The sequence below is a fragment of the Falco punctatus genome (genome assembly GCF_963210335.1).
Source record: "Falco punctatus genome assembly, chromosome: 3".
NCBI classification, from domain to species: Eukaryota; Metazoa; Chordata; class Aves; order Falconiformes; family Falconidae; genus Falco; species Falco punctatus.
Window position 1 is genome coordinate 12,292,803 of NC_137582.1, and position 24,461 is coordinate 12,317,263.

The 24,461-nt window shown below is 38.9% G+C and overlaps 1 protein-coding gene across 4 annotated transcripts in view; it reads right to left on the reverse strand.

The window, feature by feature from the left end:
- TRIO (trio Rho guanine nucleotide exchange factor) overlaps positions 1–24,461 on the reverse strand; it is a 254,214-nt gene that overhangs the window by 133,816 nt on the left and 95,937 nt on the right. For all 4 annotated transcript variants that reach the window (XM_080381109.1, XM_080381107.1, XM_080381108.1 and 1 more), the window contains exons 7-10: positions 20,335–20,526; positions 16,863–16,994; positions 12,630–12,860; positions 5,206–5,328 (exon numbers count right to left, since the gene is read on the reverse strand). In XM_080381109.1, coding sequence (XP_080237235.1) covers positions 5,206–5,328; positions 12,630–12,860; positions 16,863–16,994; positions 20,335–20,526 — 678 coding nt within the window. The remainder of the gene's footprint in view (positions 1–5,205; positions 5,329–12,629; positions 12,861–16,862; positions 16,995–20,334; positions 20,527–24,461) is intronic.

Sequence of the window (24,461 nt, forward strand, 5' to 3'; positions counted from 1 at the left end):
CAAACTTGACAATATAAACTACACCTTTCTCTTTTCCCTTTTGCCCTCCTATGCTCTCCCAACCTCCATTATATCAGGTAAAAACAGTTTGCCAAGATAAATTAAACCTATGCAAATATGCTTTTCTTTGCCATGAATGTAGTATCACACCTCTAATTAACATTATAATAGCCACAAAAGCCTGGCCCTAAAACTCAACTAAGGGGCAGGAAATACCAGCTCTCCACCACCACCCCCCAGGCTCTCAAGCAAAATACCAGGCAAGCCCAGGACCGATAACATGACCCAGTACAGCTTTCATATATGGGGGGGGGGGGGGGGGAGAGCAGCTCCCTCTTCATTTGTTATGATCTATTTAAGAAATTAAATCCATGCTGCTCCCTGATTTTGACTATGTGCATCTTAACCCCTCCTTAACCTTCAGCTTTTTAATTGCACGGAGAGGTAGAGAAGTCCTCCCCAGCTTCCCTGGGAAAGCCTGGTGAGACTAACATGACCCCGTGCTTTTCAGCGGGGAACGCACTACTCAATGCTGCAGATGACGGGCTCTGGCCATGCTGGCCCAGAAGACACGCCGATGTGTGCTCTGGTGGTTTGACTTCCACGGTCGCAGCTGACATGTATTCCAGGGGCAAGGCTGATGAGCCTTAAAGCACTCCTTGAACAGCAACTACTTCATCAACCCAGAGAGCCACACCCAGCCGCAGATGGCTGAAACAGAAGTTTCCCATTCTAATGAAAACTTTCTCTCACATGTGAAGCATTGTTTATGAATTCCAGGGGTATCTTCCGTGTAACACAGGTCCAGGCACATCAGAGCTCTCACTGTAAACCGGATGGTGAACTGCCTGTACTTAGAAATGATCGCAGCCTAGATGCTGCTTCAGAAGGGGTTGCAATTCTCAAATTTTAACAGCAGACACATGCCTTATCGCCAAAATTTCTCTTCCAAGTATAGCTCAAATATAATATAAATATTTTTCTTGGTAGATAATAACTGCCCTATGGAATAGAAATCGCAGCAAACAGGCATGCTGTACTACCCACCTTTCTCAACTCTCTGCTTACTTCTAAACAATGCTTGGAGGAAAAAAGTAGTAGTGTCAAGACTTTGAAAATGTTGGTCCCAAGGAGGGCAGCCACCAGTTAGAAAACAGAAGGTTAGGCAGAAAGACCAGGAGTTCTTCCTTGAAGCTGCTAGGAGCCTTCATGGTGACAAATTCAAAACAGAGTTTTGAAACAGATTAACACCACCTCAGAGTATCTCCACTAGCACACCCTCGCCAAATCCCACAGGAAAAGAACCACCTAGTCCATCTCTCTGTACCCCAAGGCATGACCATTCTTCTCCAAAATGGTGAAAGACTCTCCATAACAGTTTACCACCTTCCCCAAAAATATACCACATTGCTTTTCTGGTCTTCATGTTGAGACACCTTCTCTACGTGTTTTTCAGAAAAAACAAACACTGTATTTTTAGAAAGCATATGAAGTGACACATCACAGAAAAGTAAATTTAAGAGACTACTGCAGAAATGAGTAGTACTGACAATAAATACAGCAACAGAAGTGAGTGGAGGTACGGACCGAATTTCATACCAGCTGGAGTTTATTGCACTGGAGAGGGGAAAGACACACACACACACACAACACATGGATGGAGGGAGATTAACAAAGGTGTACAAATTATTATAACATAAAGAAAATTAAGATAGATTACTCATTAAATACTGTGGATGCTATCACTTTTAAGCATCAGACAACACACTTAAAATGAAAAAGCAAAAGTACTTTTCATCTAAGGAACAATTAAATTGCGTAACTCATTGCCACAGGATCTGGCATACATTCCAAGAGCATAAATGGGTTCAAAAAGTAGCCAGCCTAATTAAGGGAAGAAAAGTCCATCAGTGACTATCAAACAGTGGTTCTGATGTACCCTTCAGTTTCAGACATCCAAATAGGCCCAGACAACTGGCAGGGTACAGGTAACTTTTTAAGCATACGGTCCCCTTTTCTTTATGCATCTGGTGATGGCCACACTGTAAGACAAGGACCTTTCATTTGATATATTACAGCCATTCATGGGTAAAGTTAAGAACCAGTTCAAATATATAACCTTTTCTTAAAACATTAAAGGAGGTGGGAACTGGTGGTGGGAGGGAAACGACAGGTATATTCAAACAAGGTTTGGAAGAGTCTTTCTTACTTTTTTTTTGCTTTTTACTTTTCTTTTGCACCAAGGAGACTTGAATTCTTTACTCATATCCAGCCTGCACATGGAAAAAAGAACTTACCCGTGGAAAAAGATCCCACCAATTAATTCTTGCCATACACCTTTCATGTTTTTTGAGCATAGACCACTGTCAAAAAGCAGACATCGAGCACAGTTGAAACAGAAGAAGCTGACTTAGAATTTCATACAAAAATGCGCGGGGAAGTATCTGCATCCAGTGCTGCTAACTTAAAAACTGTGCCATAAGTTTATCAGTGGTATTAAAATCTGAAGTCTTGATACTTTAACTAAATGGTCTCATAGAGACAAAGATGATCATGGGTAGAGAGGAAAAAAGAAGAAAAAAAAAGGGTAAGTGGAAAGTGTACTGGACAGGCTTCACATGAAGAGCAACACAATTTTACAATAGTGGGTGCAAATCAAAGCGTGTATGTGTAGCACAAATGTCTATACATCAGAAATTAGGGAGGATTATGAATTGGCTGAGTTCTGACTACCTAATGTTTTTGTAGTGGTAACAAAAAAAGTGCCAAAGGAAGAGAAACAAGACTTCATTTCACACAAAATTTTAAGTGCATAACTTGTGAGCCCACAGCCCCTTGACTCTGGAACATTTTTTCTATTCAACACAAAGCTTATTTTAACATCTCTTTGAATGCTGCTGAGGAAGGGGCACCTCATTCACATTAAAAAAGAATGAGGGAATAAGCAGAAGGGAAGAAAAAAGAAATAATTTTTGCTCCCCTCAAAATCAGGAGTTAGCCTTCGATCAGAAAAATTTCAACATCACTGTTGGCTCCCTGCATTTGCTAAAACATTGTTGTGCCACTGACAGTTCACTTGACACCGCTTCTTCTCAACTTCTGACTAGAACTGACTGAAAACCCCTGATTATGCCTAGGGTCCTGTAAAAAACAACAAACAAAACAACAACAAAAAAAAACCCACAAACAAAAAACAAAAAAAAAAAAAACAAAAAAAAAAAAAAAACAAAAACCCAAACCCAAACAAAAACAAAAAGAAAACAAAACAAAAACAAAAAGCAACAGAATAAAGCACAACAAAAACCAAACAAAACCTCAAAACCCGGACCAACCAGAAATGTAGGTAGAGAATAAACCAGCCAAAAAATATTCATGCTTTGAAAAGGACAGCATATTGCTGCCTTATACTTCAACATAATCTTCCTTGTAACACCAACAACAGGAATGCCTTTTGGGGCCTGCTTACGTTCAATTTTAGAGCAAGTAAGAGGAACAACTCAGAGGGTGTGCCTCTCCTGGCAGTCATTACACATTCAAGAGTTAGAGTTGAAAAAAAAACCCTACTTATTAGATCATTTTGTCCAACCTTCTGTCAAAAGATATTCCCCTGAAGTATATTTAAGTTCTTTGACCAGTCTAAGTTTTCAGTATCTCCAACAATAGAAATTCCACTCATCCCCTAAAGAGATCATTTTAAACTCTAGCAACATTCAGTTTTAGGAAGTTTTTGCTAAGTATTTGCTTTACAACTTTATACTTTAAAGTATAATGCAAATTAACAAGATGCTTTTCTAACATTTTACATCCCACTAACAGCTTTACATACTTCATCCCCGTTGGTTACTCAAACATTGTTTTCTTCTTTGCTCAGATATCACAGTATTAAGAATGAGATCATTCAAGTTTTGTTAAGTGTCTTACAGAAATAGGTTCTTGCTTGTCTGACCCAGAAAAATAAGTATTTCCACATGAAAAATATTACAGAATCAACTAAAAATGCAGTATTAGGCATGCCTATGGAAAATCCAGCATGCACATATACAAAACTAAAAATGCTTATTATTTTGGAATATTTTATAGGAAATCAATATTGAGGAAACTTTCTAATGCTGTTTCAAGTCCTCAGTCACTGCAGTGCTCTAAGACCTTAATTACAACAACATTTTATTAAGATCTTAATCATCCATTAAACAGGCAATCTGTAAACACGCTTCCTGATGCATCCTCCATAGCAGGTGTCACCACTGTGCTGCTGCATGTCACTTTGCAATTTTCTAATAATGCATCTCCTGTTTTGACAAAGGACCACTATACCAACCCTGCCTTAATAAAATTTTGCTTGACGACTCTTGAAGATGTTTACTCTTGGCAACCATTAAGACTGGACAAACAGTGCATATTACTAATAGGGAAGATTCTAGCCTTCAGCTTCTCATGGATTTTATTCACCTCACTCCCCCTTTTTGAGGCTGCCACCCAAACCAACTTCTTGTTATGCTCCCTGTATTCCTTAGCATCAATATTTCTTTTGGCTTCACTCTTTTTCACAGAAAAGTGTGTTTTGAAATTCTATCATCAGTTCCACTTAAGGTTAAGCCTAGAGCCTTCCTATGGAAAAAACATTGATATCAGTGATTCAGACCAGGAGGGCATACATAAACTCAATTGTATTTAAAGAAAAAACCCAAAGCCAGCTTGGCCAATTTGCTGGCCCACTTGGTTTCTTAGGAGTCCACACACCCCCTCCCCTAGATGACTGTCATGGGGATCCGAGAGCTCCCCAAGCCTAAAGTCAGGAAGCAGGGCTTTCAATTCATCTCCATCCTCTCTTACAGGCTGCAAAGTTTAAATCTTAGAGCCCCATGGAATTAAGTTACTTTAAAAGGACAGCTTTCATTCTTCTGTGACTCAACATTTCAAAGCATGCTTTTGAAAATAATAATAATAGTAGCAGCAGCTCTGTTGGGCTCCATGGCTCCCACTCTCTGTAGACTGGAAGTTTTTTCTTTTTTTTTTTTTTATTGAAGCTGCAGTGCAAAGGAGAAAGGAAATAAAAGGTTGCAACAGGAAAAAAAATAGTCCGTTCTTAGAACTGCTTTTTTTTTTGTAGTGGAGCTCCCCTCTGCCCAGCCCTTCACTGGCAGAACAGGAATGTTTCATGTATTTTCATAGCAAGTGCACAGTCCTTCGCGTGATCATTTTTACCTGCGCAACCTCTTCAAAGTCTTCATGGCGTTTCTGCAAAGCTCTAGCCCGATGCAGGGATTTTCCCACTCCAGTATGTTTGCTAAGAAAAGCTTCTCCATGGTTTTCAATCCAATCCAACACCTGTGGTACAGAAGGAGACACACAAAAACTCTCAGTGAATGTACTGAACGTTGCAACAAAAAGACAACTATTCAAGAAACTAAGCAGATGTAAAGGGACTACTTAGAAGGAACTGTACTGTTGGATTAAAACACAGTATTGCCATTGAAGGACATGAATTAAATCTCATTAACTTTTCTCAAGGCAGTAACTAGCTCAAACTAGCTAAATCATACGATTCAAGATTATATGTTTATTTTTAAGTATACCAAGGACAACTTCATTTCTACACATTCATCAATTTGACAGTAATCTGATCCAAGTGGCTAGACCCCTTGTGAGGGTGTCTCTGTAATCTGTTTATGCCTTCAGCTGACATTTTTCTGAAATGTAACACTAATGGATTTTGCACATTCCCCAACAATGCCAGTGAATAACACAGTAAAGTTTTATTTTAGCTGAGAAGTTGCTTCTCCTACCATATATTAAGTCAAGAAGAAAGATTCAGAGGTAGAATTTTTAACTAACTCAATAAAACTGAGTTGAAATTATTATGAGAAGAATGCCGATGTCCGCATTCAGAACCTATGAAGGATTCTGCCCCAATTCTGAACAAGTATCTCCTCAAAACATCAGATAGACATAATTATGTTTTGTAAATTTTATAGCTGAAGAAGTGAGGAATGAAAGACATTTTAAGGACATAAAAGCTTCTACCACAATGACTAAGCTGACAGCTTTATATATAGTAAAAACTGTACACGTAATTAGTTCCTGCCAGTTAACACAAAGGATTTCTGCACACATACCAAGTTTCTAATGAGTGAATGAACAAAAACATCTGGTCTTTCTCCAAACTAATACGTCTTAGCTATATCTTCATTCACTCCTTAGCTAGCATGCATATGTATTTAATTCTTTGGAAGATACTCAGAGGTTCAAGAGTGCTGTTCAGAATTAAAGACAACTGCATATAAGCAATTTTCTTAAGTCAGCCAACCATTTTTCTACAGTATTTACGTATGGAGTGGATGGAATACTTTACCTCACATTTACCTCCAGCAATCTTTTTTCTTTAAAACCCAAGTGCTTTGTTTTGAATTTACCTGCCAGAAACCTGTACCTTATCTCTCCTTATCTACCAGAGTCCTTTATTCTGATTCCTAAAGTTGGGTGAGGTTTTTTCCACCTTTTCCTGTACTGAAAGCATCTGACATTTATCACAACTACAGAGAAAGATTCCCTCCCCCCCCCCCCCCCCCCCCCCCCCCCCCCCCCCCCCCCGCTTCTAAACAGACTTAGAACCATTCCTGCAACATCACTCACAGCTACATTCAATACACATGCAGTCCTACACAGAACTCCCATACAAAACATCCATGCTTGCTTTAGTAGAGAAGTGAAACCATCTGGTGCGATTTCCTCATTTATCTTGACTGTTAGAAACTTTTTTTCATTTGCAAACTCTCTCCTACTGGGCATCTTCAAAACAACAAACAATCCCAGAACACCACATAACACAGGCATCTCAATTAACCAACACTTGACTAAATCTCCATACTTAAACTTACGCAATGTTTGTTTTTCCTAGTAAGCATTGTCAAAGTAATATTATCGTGGTTTAGGCCAATTAAATTTGCATTTGCTTCTTTCAAGGGCAAGTATTGATCAGAGAAATTAGAGTGAGGCACCAAATAGGGCCTCAGTTATCTGTAAAGTTTGTATTACCGATGCTTTTGGCTAGTTTTAGGAGACTGCTCTGCTTTTCTCATTATAAACAGAGCTCAGAAGAGACATGTTTGGAGGAGAGAATTAGGCTGGACTCTGGAGATTATTAACAGTTACAAACTAACAAATGAAATCAACAGCAAAATCTGTCCCAGAAAGCATGGGATGAAAAGCAGAAAGCAGTCCAGGGAGAGTGATTTTTGCTCCAAATAACACTCAGTAACTTAACAAGAGAAGAAACTGTCATAGAAATAGAGTACACAGATCGTGACATAAACCAGTCAACTAGAGAAACACTGCTGCCTCTGAGTAAAATCAGTATGAATACAAGTCTTATTAGTCCTCAGCCTTCTTACCTTGACTCTTAACAAAACTACAGAAGCACTCATCATTTGGGAATTTCACAGCATGTAAAGGTAGAGTCAAAGTTATGCTCGCGCCCATCAGAGAGAGCTTCTGCATACCACTTTGACCAAAGGACAATACCATCAGCTGGCACCAATATTAGCCATTTAGCAACCTTAATTAATGCATCTTCCTCCTCTTCCTAGGAGAGCTAAAAGTTACAGAAACCATCATACCAGCGCACTAAGGACTCTTCTACTAACACTGAAAGCACACGGAATTCACTCTGGCAGTTCAGTAGTACAGTTCAGAGTTTAAGAGGCTCAATACTTTTCAGTGAAAGGGTGAATTAATATTACCCTCCACTGCAGCAAGTTGCTTTAACAATGCAGTGAAACTTTAACTGCAGTCTCAGCAGAATCGTCCTTATGCTCATTAGAGGATCTAGAAAAATGCTTATTTTTTCTAGCACCAGTTACTGAATATAAGACAGAAGAAGCTATGGAAAGATAGCTTCACTTTGACAAATTCATTGCTCATGGCTGTAAAATATGTTGTTTGTATGTGCTGCTTGCAGAAATCAACAATCTGATCTCTTGCAGATTCAACGTGCTCATTTTCAGCAGTCTTTCCCACATTATGATCCAGTCCTTACCACCACCACCCCACCTTTACCTACTTTGCACACACTCACTTTTCCATTCTCCACCACTTACTTGGTGCTGACATAACATTCAGAAGGGGAAGATGGAAATCTCTGCACTTCTAATCTTCGGATAGTTAAAATGTGGAAATAGTCTCTCCCAAACAGAACCATTTTACATTGGAACCACCTCCAAAAGCCACAAGGGAATCACCCAGTGAAATCAGTATCATGATGATACTGAGCAAGTAGCCAGCAAGAATTCTCGGCCCACCCTTCATTAGCCAAGGCTGAAACAAGTGACTGTTACAACAAAAAACTCAGACAGAGTCTCTGAGGCAGGCAGATCATAGAAGGAGAAGCAGCACATTTATCCAGAATGGACAGAGAAGACACCCAAGGTCACTAAGGCCTAACAAATGTATGTTTTAGAAAATACTTGTAGTTTGGTTTTTCACTAATCTCTGGCTTAGAAGCCCTCAGGAATATTTTTCAGGCCCCAAAACTTCCACCATAGGAGTGTCAGCAGTATCACTCTACCAGAAACATTATCTTTACATTCAATTTTGACCTTTCATGGACTAGCAGCACAAAACCCCACACTGCTATTGCAAGTCTGCTTTATTGTTTCATATTAGAATCATCACCCAGATCCTTTCCTTAGGTGAAATTCTGCTATATATTACCCCCCTTAGTAAGCTTGTCAATTCTTAAGCGTAAAAGTGTACTTTTATTAGCACATGTTACATTAGAAGGGCTATTTCAACCATCATGTGCAACAGCCAATGACTTTTTTTTTTTTCCTTTTTACTTAAACACCCTCTTTTTTGATGTTAATATACAAGCTAACCAGAAACTAGATTTCCTGGCATGTTTCTGCTTTCTAAGGTCAAACTCAGAATTCTGTTCGGTTTAAGACTGTCATAGGTTTTCACACTCCAAATTTCAGATTTTCTGTAATTTGCATCTTATCTACTATTTTTAATATTTCATGTGCTACTTTCCTTACTACTTGCTCCAAGAAATGAGCAGATGGCTCTTGGTGTACACAGTTAGCACTGCAGTGTTTTTGATTTGGAAAGCTCCACTAGAAACACTTTCCCAATACTGCACATACAAGACAGAAGAAAAAAAACCCAAAACCATAACCCCAGTCTTCTAAGGTGAAAGTCACACAAAACGAAGTACCAGCTCAACCCAGCCAACTCCCATCTCCAACTCTGCTCCGTCACTCACTTAACACTTCCATGAACTGATTTATTTCATTAGTCCAGCAGAAAACTATTCCAGCAGAGGGAAATCACAGGCTCATACTGAAGGATGGTTGTAGATTCACTCACAACACACTTGGTTGCTTGCTGCTATGTGCAATTTAATTATAAACAGTGGACTTTAACATTAAAAAACCCACAAACTTTGAACTTTTCTGAAAATAATTAAAAAACGTTTTCATGCTAGTTTCTAAATCATGCTAGATAATCTTATTTTATTTTTTTAAGATATAAACAAAGACTAAGAAGCCTGAGACAATGTGCAAATGAAAACTAAAGTATTTTAGAAAGTTGATTTGGAGCTCTGCGTAAACCATTCCAGAACTGTCTTGGATATAAGTTTAACCAATACCTCAAAACCAAGTAATTTCATGCACTGAAAGGCATCAATGATTCCTGAATTGAAGAGCTAACATTTCTCAGATTAATTAGATGATCTGATAAGGTTGTTTTGGTTTTGTTTTGCAAGAAAAAAAACAAATCCTTATTATTCAAGACCACTTTTTTCCCCTGATGGATTTTCAAAGTTGACGGAGCTACAGTCTTCCAAAGCAAGGCTATTCCAGGGAAATACCATTATGTACTTGCTGTTATCTTTAATGCATCTGCTCCTGGCTATTAGATTAATTTGTCTGGTATGGATGTTGAATTATCATTGCCTTACAGCATGATCTGCACTGAAACATTAAGTATGAGAAGTCGCATTATGAAAGGGAACATTAAGCACAATTCACATTGTGATTCATAAGGCAGTACCCAAAATACATCAGTATCTGAACATTAGGTTACAGCAACAAAACAAAGAGATATACTTCCACATGTAACATTTCAGAAGCCTCCAACTTGGATGTTAACAGCCATTACAGGGATAAACCAAAGGACAGTCCAGTCTCTGGCAGTGATAACTACATAATGTTAAGGGAAGAGCTTCAGAACACGGCAAGCAGGGGCTGCATCTCTGTACATAAGATCTAGCTTGAAATCTAAAGGGGTTAATAAAGATGTGCATTAGCGCCAAAGGCTGCAGCTTCGAATTGTCAAGAGGATATCTTGGTATCTTAATGCAAGGTATGCCTTGCAAACAAGAGGCATAAACAGGAAGAAAGAAATTTCTCCAACCAATAGGTAAGGGCACATACTGAACAGTGATCCTAGATGGACTAACCCTCTTGAGGCAACTGCCTCATACTGAAAACTTTTGGTATACTCACAATCCACATACATGATTTGGGTAACATGTTCTCAGTACTAGAAGTTATAAAAATAGGTAAAGCTGTCTATTTTGTTTTTTCAAACCTGTAACTTTCTGATGTTAAATGCACCAGTTTCAAGGGCTGACAGATCTCATACAGAGAAGGAAAACCCTGCTTCTTGCTGAAGAACCTGGTGCTGACTATACAATGACTTGCGTCTAATGACGGGTTACTTGTCAGTTTCAAACAACAAACCAGTCTCAGCATTAACTCCTCCACTCCGAGAGCCATGACTTAGGAGGGAACAGAAAATGCCAATTTCCTACAAACATTTTATGACTCCCAAGATAACAAAAGCAAAGAGTAGGAACAGGACAGTAAGACTCTCTGCAGCATTTAACGAACACCTTCTCCCAGGAAATAAACCACCTGCAGCCTGGCCCCCAGGCCTGAAGCTTGAATTACGTATCTGGCAAATAACCTCAGGAGATCATCTGGCCTACTTTGCTTAAGTGGGTCCTACTTGAACTGAATTTAAACTAGAGGAGAAAGTTCCAGGATCGAACCTGCACTGGTTGGCACCAGGCTGCCACTGAGAGGACCTATGTCTTTCCCCATGAGAAGCAAACCCCTGTGTTGTTTTCAGTTACTGAAGATTCCTTATGAAGCCTTTTAAGTTTAAGAGGTGAGTCATTTGGGGGCTGTGCCTCATCAGTTTTGACAAGTGTCCTTCACTGACTACTCGTGCAAGTACCAGCACTGTACCCTCCTGACCAGCTGCTGTTTATGTAGAAATCTTGATGATTTATACAATGGCATAATAGTGCTTTCAGCTTGGTCCTCTATGCCCTTCCTGACCCATTCATAACACTGACTGCTTGCTTTTACGTTTTTTGTCAGCTAACATTTTTCATGCCTTTCTGCATCCTACCTCACATCTGAGTGTTAAGTTGTTAGATAACTGCCTGCCTTTCAATATATGCTTCTTTTTACATAAAAAAAATAAGTGATAGAGTTTTAATAATTTTATACTTGATTTACCCCTTAAGTATTTCTGAGTTGCTTTCTTTATCTTATATGAAAAGATAGGCACTGCATATACAATAAAGTTGAGCTAACAAGATCGAGCTCATTTTCCTCACCATCTACCTGAATTAAGTATCTTTTCAACTACTGTAAATGACGGAAACCAGGTTACTTCACTCTCAAATGCTCACATCCAGCACTTCAAGCAAAATTTCTTGTACTTATCTGTTTTGTGAAAGTGCAACTAATTTGGAAGAAACAAGATTACTTTAACCAGAATGCATGACTGGCTATCTAAAAACCCCATTTGGAAATTCCTGATTTGTGAATGCCTTTACACTAAAATGAAGAAACATGATCAGCAGCTACTGGCCATCTTTACTTTTTTTTATCAAGTTGTACCATTAAGGGATCTATTACTAATGTTTCTGTCAATTGCAGCCTAATGCAAATATTGTCTACTTATTAAAAATCTATCAACAAAGGAATTCTGTACAGTTTCACCTCTTTAAACTAAAACCATGTCAGAGATATTAATGCCTGCACTTAGCTACTAACTTTTATGGATGTCATCATAATAATAAAAATATGGCAGCTAATAACCATTAATTCAAGAACAGAGTCATTGTCAGAAAGTAATCTTATATGTAATTTTTATACCTCTTCATTATACTACTCTCAGATTTTAAAGAAACCCAATTAAATCAATTAAGTATCACTAAGGATTTGAAACTGAAAAACTGTTACAGTTACACTGTTAGTTTTTTGCATGTTACTTCTACGAATCTTTCGGACACTTCAGGTCCAGAATTTTACCTAGAATGTGAACGTCAGCTTCCAGCACAAGTTCAGAATAGCCATCCCTATTAAATATCTCTTTCATTCTGACTTAAAGTAACTAAAGAAAATAATTTTAAAGAAAGAAAAAAACAGATGTAAAGCCAGTATCCTTTGATAACACAGAACTTGGAATCAGTCAATCCCATGCAACTATTCCAATTGCTGAATGAAGAAACATGGGGTTTAGCAATCAAAACCCACTTCTTAATGCAACCAGCTTCAAATCACAGGCTGACAGAGTATAAAGGCATTTAGACAACATGAAATAAAACCTACCTGTTGAACATCCTGTTGAAAAACACATAGCTGAAGCCGCTGGTGCAAGCGGACCTTTCGATGCTGCCAAATATTTTCCAATTGGCGCTGGTGGTGCAGTACTTCATGGATAACATCCAGAACATGATGAACTGCTTTTGAGTAGTTGGCAGAAGCGGTAAGGGAATCGGAACTCCCAGGAGTCAAAGGTCTCTGAAGTTTGTCAAGCAGTGACTTTCCATCTTGGCTCACCTGATCATGAGAAAGGACGAAGAATTACTTCTCTTGCCAAAAGCTTGTTAGACTATCATTTCATTCCCCCACTCCCTCTCCCTATTTTAGATGTCTTTAAGAACTTGAGGAGCAGTGATGACTTTTTTTTTTATTCCAGGCATGATTACATGCAGCTGTTATAGGAAAAAAACCCTGTATTCTCCCACTATGTAAGGTAATTTTAAGTAGCAGCACTCTTCTGAATAACAGCCTGTCTTCCCAGTTTTCGATTGCCTTAAAAGTGCTTTTCCTTTAAAGTGATTTTTTTTTTTAAAAAAAAACAGGTCAATTCTGACTTAGAATAAATATCCTTCAGCTCTTTCTCTAGTCAAAGCAGCACTTAAAGTTAAGCATTTGCCCAGAATTATCCTTCCAGGAGCACTTCTTGTTTCATTTGTTGTAAAGGTGAAGCAGGAGGTTACTTTCTATAGGTTTAATATTCATTTGATTAATACATTTAGACCAACAGATATAAACTTAGAACATGATTTGGTCTGACACAATTTACAATTTCTAAATTATTACTGTTAGGCCAAAGGCAAACTGCTGTTATGGCAAACTTAAACCTAACCGAATCACTTTAAAGCATTTCGGAAAAGAGTGTCTTTCTGAGCTGCATGGAAAGGTTTTAACTACTGATGCTGACAAGAAACATTAGTCATTTCTAATTGTTGTCCTCTCTTATTCAAACCACAGCAAAAATATTCAGATTAACCTTGCATGCTAATTAAAAAGCAATAATTCTATCTTATCTGGTCACTGTTAACATTTAGCACTTGGCCAAGGCAGTTGAGAGCACTTTTCATTGGTGTTTAACTATTCTGTCACTTTTAGCATGAAGCTCAGAGAACTTACAATTCAGTACCATTCAGCTAGCTGTAAAGGATTTTTCTAATACCTCATCTAACAAGCAGGAAAAATTCATCCGAAACCACAAGACTAGAGTATAAACAATAGTCTGAATCCATCAAATCAACACCATGTCAGAAACAGAAAATTTGTCAAGGCTTTCCCCCAGTGGCTATTTTCAACGATTTTCACTAAATCTAGGCACATTTTAAATTTGCTATTCCGTACTCAAACAGATCCAAACAAAAATTCTTTTCTAATAATTAGTTTATAAGTGAGTTTACTTCTCAGTTCCAATTTAAGTTTTTTCATTTTAGTACTAAGTATCAATGCAGAACGAAGCTCACTTGGAAAAGGTAGCTCTTATGAAATCAAGTGAGGCAGAAAAATAGTATAGTCCATAGTAGTTATTATATTGATTATTTTTTTCTTTTCTGTATCCAAAGCAATTATCTAGTACAAGTCTTACAAATATTTCAAGATAATGGACTTCAATTACCTATCCAGAGTCCATGAAATTTAGGGGGGGAAAAATCAATTGTGACAGCCCCTTGATGCGATTAGTTTATTACTTTACAAACAAATGATCATGCACATTTCCTCTTTGGAGTTAACACAGTAAAGTTCTCTTCCTTCCCAGTGCATGACTACTGTAAGATTTCAGTGAGATATATAATAACTTATTTGTAATTTAAAGCACAGCTATTGGATTTTCAAGTACACTAGTTACCTAAGCTTGTAAGCTAGTAAGTTACTTTTCTAGTAATATACAGTAATTATCCCTCAGTAAAATCAGACTGTCTAGTCTTAAAAGCATTTACTCTCTTAAAATTACTGTCTTCTACTTTGCAACTAAGTCATGTTGTCAAGACACCATAATCTAAAATGAATGACAAAGTGTTGTAATTTTCACAGTGTTCCCCTCTCTCCTTCTCCCTACCTCCCGCCCCGCCTGCCCTCCCTCCCCTCTCCAGGTTTATTCGTGACAAAATGAAAGAAGCTCCATGCTGTAACAGAAATAAAGTCATACATCTAATAAAGATAAGGAATAGTACTGTAGTATCTTTACATGGGAAGATGATTCCCTCAATCTTCAAAAAGGAATTAATGTTTAATAAGGGAAAATAAAACTTTCTGTCCAGAGGTGGAACATGAACTGTACATACACACACAACTGTTATTTCTGCACCAATTCTGGTTGCTGAAGACAAAGCTATTGCTTTACTATCCCAAAGTCAAAAAGTTACAGCTTTGAAATCCTAAATAAATTTTCAAAGTATTTGCCAAAGCAATCCTATAATCCACCCATCTAATTTATTTTTATTATGCATCACCAGGAAGCAAACAGTATTTAACATAGTAATCCAAAGTACTTATTTACACTTAACAGCAGGCTCTAATCTAGTCACGTCCCTGATGGAGGAAAAAAAAAAAAAAAAAAAAAAAAAAAAAAAAGACCACAAAAAACCCAATCCAAAACAGAATCAAACTGAAAAACCGCACTATTTTAACTTCAATGCTTTATAATCATTATTCTAGAAAGCTCTAGCCTTCTTATTCCTCACTGCACTCTCATGGAGCACACACCTCAGATTGCTTCTCTTCACAGAAATCTACTACAAATGTGCTATGTCTCTGTCCCTTGTTTTACAAAGGGATCCTTCCAATGAGGAAAGGTTACAATGACAAAAAGAAACCTTTCTGCAAAATGCACTCTCAAGAATGAGTTAGAATAGCTATGTGTAGTAAGATCACAAGTTTTATTACCAAAGGTGGCTTCAGTATGTCATCAGATCAGTTGGCATAGCAAGGTGGCATATATCAGAAATGGGGGATATCAGCATGTATTTTACGCAGAAGAAACACTACCCAAGTCAACTCTGGACATCTGACTCATGGTAATAAAAGGTTATACAGGCCCTAAGATGGCAGGTATTTAAAAAACCCTGTTTTGATATATTCGCAATAGGACTGATTATCAGCACCAATTTACCCTCCTTTACTACTACATGAAATGCGACCAGATTTATGATACAGTTGTCCATCATAGAGTTGGTTCATCAGAAAGTAGTTTTTAATCTTTAATGTAATAGATAAGTCACAACCATTAATTGAGTCCCACAACTTCCTTCTAAAAGAAGGTGCAAGCTGCGGCCTAAGCTATCCTGTGTCCACTGATAATTTTTTACCACAATTTAATCAAATGCATAATTTTATGCAACTTTCATGAGAACAGAAACTGCCGTATTTAATCCAGAAAAACATCAGCCCAATTTAACAGCAAAAATAGTTTTACCCTGTGACGAGAACAACCCTGGCAAAAGAAAGCAAGAAAAGCTCAACAGGAAATACAGAAAATACCTGTTAATTAACAGAGAAGTCAATACCCGTTTATCACTTCAGTTAATTAAAGCACATGAGAGAACTCAACATTTGAAGAAAAACAATAGCTACTTAAGTCATTGCTTTCTAGGCCACTTTCAGAACAAGCAGTTTATCTGAAGTTGTAAATACAGCTACTAGAAATACTGAGAAATATTATTACTTCCTTGTGTGCAGAATTCAAGATTATAGCAGCAGCAGCAGCATAGGATATGCTACCTTTACAAATGCTGACTACATCGGCACACTAGCTCATTTAAGTGTCTTTGAGGTTCCCAGAACTAAGTATACTACCTTCTACTTGTCAAGTGACATTGTTTGATGGTTAAGTCTTTTTTGTGAGGCAACTTCAGAGATGGATTTTCAAAACACATTTAAAACAATCCATTCCGGCAGAACACTTACCCAAAGAACACCCAGCTAACTTCCCTTCAAGAAAGCGTTTAAATGATAGTATCGTACTGCTATTAAAAGGTAGTAATATGCAAATGTAAATGAAACCAGACTTAGTACACTGCATGGGTTGTACCACACAGAGTTCCATCTTGCCTTCTAAATTTATTTCAGAAGATTAAGGGGAAGACTTAACACTTACATTTTGAACAACGGTAGCAAAGTCCTGTTAAAAAAGCAACCTGGCACTTGAGTTTCCAATGTTCTATGCAACGAGTGATACCAGTTCATGATCCAAACTTAATATTACACCATTTTATCAAGTCAGTAATCTAAGGAAACAAACAAGACACTTACCTCAGAATAAGCTAAGGTAATATGCTCGTATATCCCTTGATGATGATGGATAGCATCTTCTAAATCTTGCAGTTCTGAGGGAAGCTCCACCTCACCGCAGGCTTTACACCATGAGTCCACATTGCTCATGTACTGCAACAGAGAAAAAACATTCTGCTTGATTTTAGTGTTCATCAATAAGTACACACATTGGTAATATAACAAAAGAGCTGGCATCTGCATGACAGCCACTGAAAAGATGTTTTTAAGGGAAAAATGTTTAATATTTCTCTCTGAACTGACCAAAATGAAGTTTGCATAAGAACAGAAACAAATATTCAAGTCTTGACAATACTTGTGCTTTTATTTACATGTAACTCTGAACCGTTCACAGACAGGCAGACTTAATTGAATGCTGGCAGCCTTCAGAACCAATTAAACTGGTGGCAATACCGATGCTTCAGGTTTACTCTTGCTCCTTTTCTTGACTTTGCAGCTAAGAAAAAGTTTACTGCACCCTGCACCTACCATTTCAGATGCATGAAAGCCAATTAAGATCTTATCCACACAAAAAGGTAAAACATGCTACAACTTTCAAGTCCAGATCCTCAGCTCTCACCCATCAACTTCCTGTGCAGAAACTCATGGTATCACCTCACCTTTTTTAAGTTTTCAGAGAAAACCAAGTTGCTTTGCACTTGCGTGTGCCTGTGCGTGCACACACAAAGAATTAATGGTGAAATGTTCACCGAAGCACTCCACAGCTGTCTTTTGCTGGAAGGAGATCATCAAGGAGGCAAAGCACTGTTAGAGCACAGGAAATTCACACCTCAGTCCCTAACTTCTACACACAGAGAAGCACTAAATCCATTTGGCAAGCTACTACAGCAGCAAGCACATAAGGGATTTACAATTTAAGTAGGGATCTCTTAGGACTAACACTGAACTTTGAGCACACAGCTATGTCAGCATAGCTGCTCAAGTCAAGCCTTCCAGCAGAAGCTGAGGATACTGCATCAGAATCTCTTCTCTTCTGCAGGCAGTTTAAGTTATCTCTGAAGCTTAAGCCGCCTCGACAGACAAGAAACTGCCAAACTACATGCACAGCAGAAGTTCTGTCAACTTATTTTTGACAGCTAGGGGGCATCAATTTTATACCCTTGTTATGCTAGGAAAGGAAAGAGGAAAAAAAGTATCTGATTTTCTATGAGTTTTCACAGGTGTTAAACTTAGTATAGCCAAGCACATGCGGTATCTGTAAACTAAATTTGTCCTCTATTCATGTCAAGTTCAAGTCTCAAAGGTTTTAAGAGACCAAGCCATTTCTCTCGTCATACGTAACTTCATTTCTGGAGCATATGTAGTCTTTTGAGGAAAAAGTAATCCACAGACCGTTTCTGGTAATCCATTATTATTTGAAAGCTGGGAGAAAGGGTGACAGAGCACTTAACTCTAAGGTACGTACTTAATTTTCACTTCACCAAAGTACATTTTTAAAAATTTCTCATCTTAAGCACTGAACATTAAGAGAAGCTCCATGTAGGACCACAGAGCTACACCTCTTGCATCAGTCATCAGACACCGATAGCTGGATGCAGTCTTCACTGTGTCTGACAGTAAGCAGTGACACTTACCTGTCACTTGCGAGGGAACACACGCATTCAACAAGTGTGTTATTTCTTCGGCTGCTTATTTTTTAATCATGTTTTTATGTAGGTCAAGCATCACCGTTCTCTAAAGGGGTCACTCCTCTCATTCCAAACCCTCTTTTCCTTGAACTCACTCTCCACTGTTAATGAAACAGCTGATATATCACAGCCAAGTCTCTTACAAAGCAACTAGGACAATCCACCACAGTTAATCATAAAATGAAAATTGCAGAAGGAGCAATTAAAAAGTATATTAATTCCAGCAGATGTTGCACAATTTCCTCTAATTCTTCTCTTTCCTCCTCTTTATGCTTACATTTAGCGCTGAAAAGGGTATCACCAACCCTTACTACAGATGCCCAGCACAACACAAAATTTACTCCCCTGACTTCTGACGAACATAATTTTCATATAAAAAAGGACAGCATTTGAGTCACAGTATACCTATCTGTTCATGTTTCACCATCTCTCTCCTACACGTATGGCTGACAGTGCTTAAATGTAAACCTGAATAACCCAAACAATTAGAAAACCATCAATATTGATAAGGTACCACACTACGTCTATCATGCGCTTCAAGCTGGCTGGCAACTTTTATACCAGAAAACAATGCCTTCACCTACTTTTTATGTGGCTTTACTGTAAAACCTGCTAAAAAATACTTATTATAGTGGCATTAGTTTATGTACTTTACCTTAGTCTGTCTAAGGACAGTTAAACCAATGTCACCACTAACATAATGAAAAGCCATGTGTATTTGCATCTTAATATGTTCACATTTCTAATTTCTGGACATTAATGAAGCTGACTATCTGTGTAGTAGAAATCAGGAGAAAAAACTTCTTACAATAAAGTCTGCTGTCTCCCTCTATTTCTGCAGTTATTAGCTCCCAAGTGGTTCCTTCATTTATTCCAAATTAAAGTTATATCAGACACGAGACCTTTTCTTGGATCAAATTTAGCAAGGCAAATGGAGATAAAAGTATCTACAGCAGCCATACAGCGCACCAGAGCTTCAGTCAGCTGTAACCATCAAAGAACCTCTGCTCTCCAAATTCACCAGAGATGTACAGAGCAGACTGTCTATAATATCAATGGGTGACTCAACAGCACACACAGAGCAACTCCTTCAGAACTGAATTCCCCTGAGGGGGAAACATGCTTTCATCATCAAGACTATTAACTTGGGGATATTTATTCCTATTTCCCCTACATATACCTCTTCTCTGGCAGTTACACGCAGTTAATGACTTAATTAAAATAATTGCTATAGGCCTAAAGCTAAATTTTTTGTTTAATATAGGAGGAATCTCTTATGGGATACTAAATAAACATCTCCCATCACAATTTCAGATTCAGAAGACAGTTAATTAACTTCTCAACTTTCAGGCCAGTTCAACTTAGTTTTCTACAAGCAATTACTATGAGTTAAATCTTGATACTCAGGACTGATTGTGGTGGAGTGGTGGGGACAACAGAACAAGTGACATAGGAAAGGCACTGTACTTATACTGACTATATTGATTTTTTTTCCTTTCTTTCACCTTAAAAGCTTTATATAGTTAAGCATTTATGTCCATTTCATTTTGATTCACATAGTTAATTTGGCTAATCTATCTTGCATTGATATGGACAGGGCATTCTGTGGGGAATATAAGGTCAGTGGGTTGTCCTGAGAAGAACAAGTTTATGAGTATCAGCTGAAACTGGCAGAAATGAATGCTCTGGCTTTCTTGCTAACCTTTTCAATCACTCTCTTCTACTTCCGTCTAAATCAAAAGCAAACAGTCCAACTCACCATCCCAGCACGGAAACTTTCATTGGCCCCCTCCCCGTTCACTAACCTGTTCAGCTTTCTGATGGAAGATGGAGGACATATCCAGTAACGTGCTACGTTCATCCAAGGCTGCAGCAAACGCCTTCCATTCTTGCTCCAGCTGACTAGCAATCTGTTTTATTTGCTGTGAAGCATAATGTCCAGACTCGACCAGGCGATTTGCTACTGACATGATGCGGTTTATGTTTACATACACATTCTATGGAGAAGAAAGAGGGGAAAATTAGTGGAAGTTAACAGACCACTTAAATACAGAGGTATACTTCCATAAAATTCTTCTTTATTACAGTACTGCTTGATAGACTGCTTTTATTTGCCAGGTTTGTAAATCCCTAACTTGGGAATCTAGGTGTGTAATAATAACATCCTATCTGTATTACTGACAAGGGAGAAGGACAACTTAAAATGACAAGGAAGTCTCAAGCTAATGTTAACAGTCAGCTTAAAGTTATATTATATGAAGACACATTATTATAATGAAGAGGAAAAGCTAACCGTATTTTACAACCGCCTCAATAAGAATGTTTACAGACAAACATCAAGACAACAAGACATTCAGACACACACAACAGAAAAATCAAACTATAATTAGTAAGCACTTTATCTCTACATGATATGCACATATGCAACATCACTCTACAAATTTTTACATAAACTTCTGAAATTTCTAATTTTTAAGTAACAAAATACAGAACTCTGAGTTCTAAAGGATTTCAACAGTTTCACATTTTATTTTCCTGCCATTGTATTGGCTCAGAGCTAGCACTGAAAACTAGACAAAGTAGGTCAAAGATCCAAAAGATTCTCTAGCATTACTCACTGATGGCTCTTAGTCACATAATTTTTAATCAAGATTTTATGATTCCTGCAAAACCAGAAACAAGAACAACTCCACCACCAAAAGGTTTCTGAGTAGCTCTTCCGGAGTTATATGCATATAATGCTGAGTTGATGCTTCTTTCAACTGGACTGACTTTCATACATCTAGAATGAAGTTCTTAGAATCACAGGATTGTTGAGGTTGGAGATCATCTAGTCCAACCCCACTACACAAAGCAGGTTCAGTCAGACAGGTTGCTCAGGGTCATGTCTAGTGGGGTTTTGAGAACTTCTAAGGATGGAGAGACTACAATCCCTCTGGGGAACCTCTTCCAGTGTTTCTCATATTTAAACGGAATTCCTTCCATTTCAGCTTGTGCCCATTACCTCTTGTTCTGTTACTGAATACCATGCAGACAAGTCTGGTTCTGTCTTCTTTACTCTCTCCCATCAGATATTTATATTTTTATATACATGAGATCCCTCCTAAGCATTCTTTTACCCAGGGTAACCGATCCCAGCTCCGTCAGCCTCTTCTTGTACAAGACAAGCATTCCATACAGGTACTTCGAGAAGAACTTGGTCATGGTGACTTCCTAGAAATGAAATGAAAGCTTTCCACATAATACTGTCCTATAGGCACATCCTGATTTCTGCATGTACACGTGGAACAACCCCAGTTCAGCCCTGTTTTGTTCACTACAGCATCCCTTTTGTTCACATCACAGCAGATCCTTTGCTTGCCAGCCTAGTCCACCACTTCTCACTTAATTGTTGGTCCTCTTCTCCCTCTCCCATCATCCTTACCCTAAAGCTCTTCTTAGCTTATCTGGCCTGCTGGCAAAGATATTTTTGCCCCGCTTGGTCGAACAGCCTCTGATGTTCTGATGCTCAGAGAGAGGGTCCCATGGTTGTAGAAACCAAACCCCTGTTGCCAACATCAGCTGTGTAAACAGTTTTTGACTTGCAGGATTCATCTACCCTCTCACTAGCAGGATTGGGAGGAAAACCACCTGGACTCCCATGCCCTTAACCATTGCCTCTAGAGTCACGTAGTCACAGTTGACACCTTTGAGGTCACCCCTGGCAGTATCCCTGGTGCTCACATGGAAGAGCAGCAGGGGGCAATGGTCTGAGGGCTGGACAAGCTTTAGCAGTCTTTCCACCATGTCCCATATCTGAGCCCCCAGCAAGCAGCAAATTTCCATAAAAATGAGTCATGTTGGCAGATGGGTGTCTCTGTTCCCTGTAGAAGAGTGTCTCCCATTACTCTCACTTGTCTCTTCTTTTTGATGCTCCTGTGCAGCTCAGACTCAAAGGGCACAGACGTTTTATTTGACAGCTTCCAGCTCCTCACCAGCTATCAGGTCAGTAAACCTATCCTGTAGCTGCAAATCTTCAGGTGGAGCAGAAACCTTCCTCCTTGTGCCAGAAGCCATTATCTTCCAATTTTCATCATCATAGGAGTTTCCACTTCCCAAACAGACAGGCACAGAGTCTGTCTGACCTTCCTACCTTCAGTACACTGTAGTTTGTGCTCTTGAAGCCGCAGTGTTGGAAAAGATCTGGTCAACCTCTTTCTCATTATTTCTGATGCTGTGCAGATTGCTGATCTCCTCCTTTAGCTCCTTTACTTGATTACACAGGTCCTTAATAACTGCACACCTCCTGTGGGCAAGGAAACCATTTCCCACTGCCCCAGCCTTGCAAGAGGCTGCAGGCATTCCCTGCAAAGCTGCATCCTCCTTATGGAGGCTCCCTCTGGGTTGGGGCCTCTGACGTTACAGGGAGAGTCAGTCCAGCAGTAGCTGGGGACTGTGCTCTGGGGTGCATCACCACCACGGCTGAGGGCATAGATGCTGTTCTGAGCAGAGTTGCTGGACCTTTCTGCGTGAACTGCTGTACAAACTGCTGCATCCATTGGCTCCTTCTGTTGGCTGCACTGTTGCCTATATTCTAAAAATTTACATGTGGGACCAACCTGCCAGACGCTACCACATAGAACAGTGGGGAAGAAAACAAACACATACCATTAAAATCTCAACATTCTACGGTGAAATGGTTTTCCTTGTTGTCCACACAGTGCTGTCTGGAATGCCAGCATGCAGGAAATGCCATGGAGCAGGTAGCTACCTGCCAGCAGCAGCATCACAACCCTTCCTGATCAAGGGTTGAGGAATGGAGTCCAGTAAGTGAGGGGGGACAGAACTGACTCCAACAAGCCTCAGTAAAGGCCACAGATCAACAAATGACAGAAGAACAAAACCTGACATTGCTGGAAAACTGTATGGTTATATTACTGTTGAGAGATGTGATGGGCAGCCTGTGACAAAATCTGACTATACCCCCACCAGTAAGAGAGGTCAAGGGAGAATGCTGGCAGATGAACACCCAACGCTACGTAGAAGCTGACCATCTGAGGTGGAACCATTATCCATTGGCATCAAGTCACTGCCCAGAGCCTGACACTGACTGGCTGGAGCAAGTGTTGCAGTTTCCCCAGGCTTCACCATGCTGACTCATCTGAGTGGTAATTGGCACAGATCTCTATTAGTCCCAAGCGTATGCACATATGCAAGCAGGAGCATACCTGACACAGTCTACACATCAGCTGGTCCACTTAATAAACTGAGCACAGCAGTGTCATGCTTCTCCTTCCTGCACAATATTACTTTTTCATTTTTTAGGTTATGCCACACATCTGTGCACTCCTCTTAAGCACAGCTGAACAATGGGAAGAGAACAGAACTACAATTTCCAACAAATTTTAAAAGACTAGAGAGCACTTGGATCTATGAAATTTTATCTAGCATTAATGTGAGACTGCTAAATGAATCCAGAATGCCATTATGTGTTCCTTACAGTGGTGTGGAAAAAGAAAAAACAAACCAAGCGTCAAAAAAGGAAAGAATAAAAGCTGTATTAGACTGCCATTTGAACTGTTTGTAGATCTCAACAAAGGAATTCTGGAACATCAGTTCCACCTAGATATGAAGGACAGGGCATCATAAATGTGAAGGTAAACTAATCAAAACTGATCTGTGGTTAAAAAGCATTAATTTTCCCATGGCAATCTGGCTTCACAAGTGTGGAAGAATACCCTCTGTAGCAATATGAATATGAACGAACATACTGACCACTGAACACTTTCCAAGCTATGTATGCCACATTCCTAAAAAAAAATATAAAATCTTACCATAATCTCAACTTCCCCTCCCCCCATTATCATATCCTTCACTACCTGATATAGCTACAAAAGGTTTAAGTTTCACTATTTTAGAATGCAATGACCCAACAGAGACAGATTTAGTTATG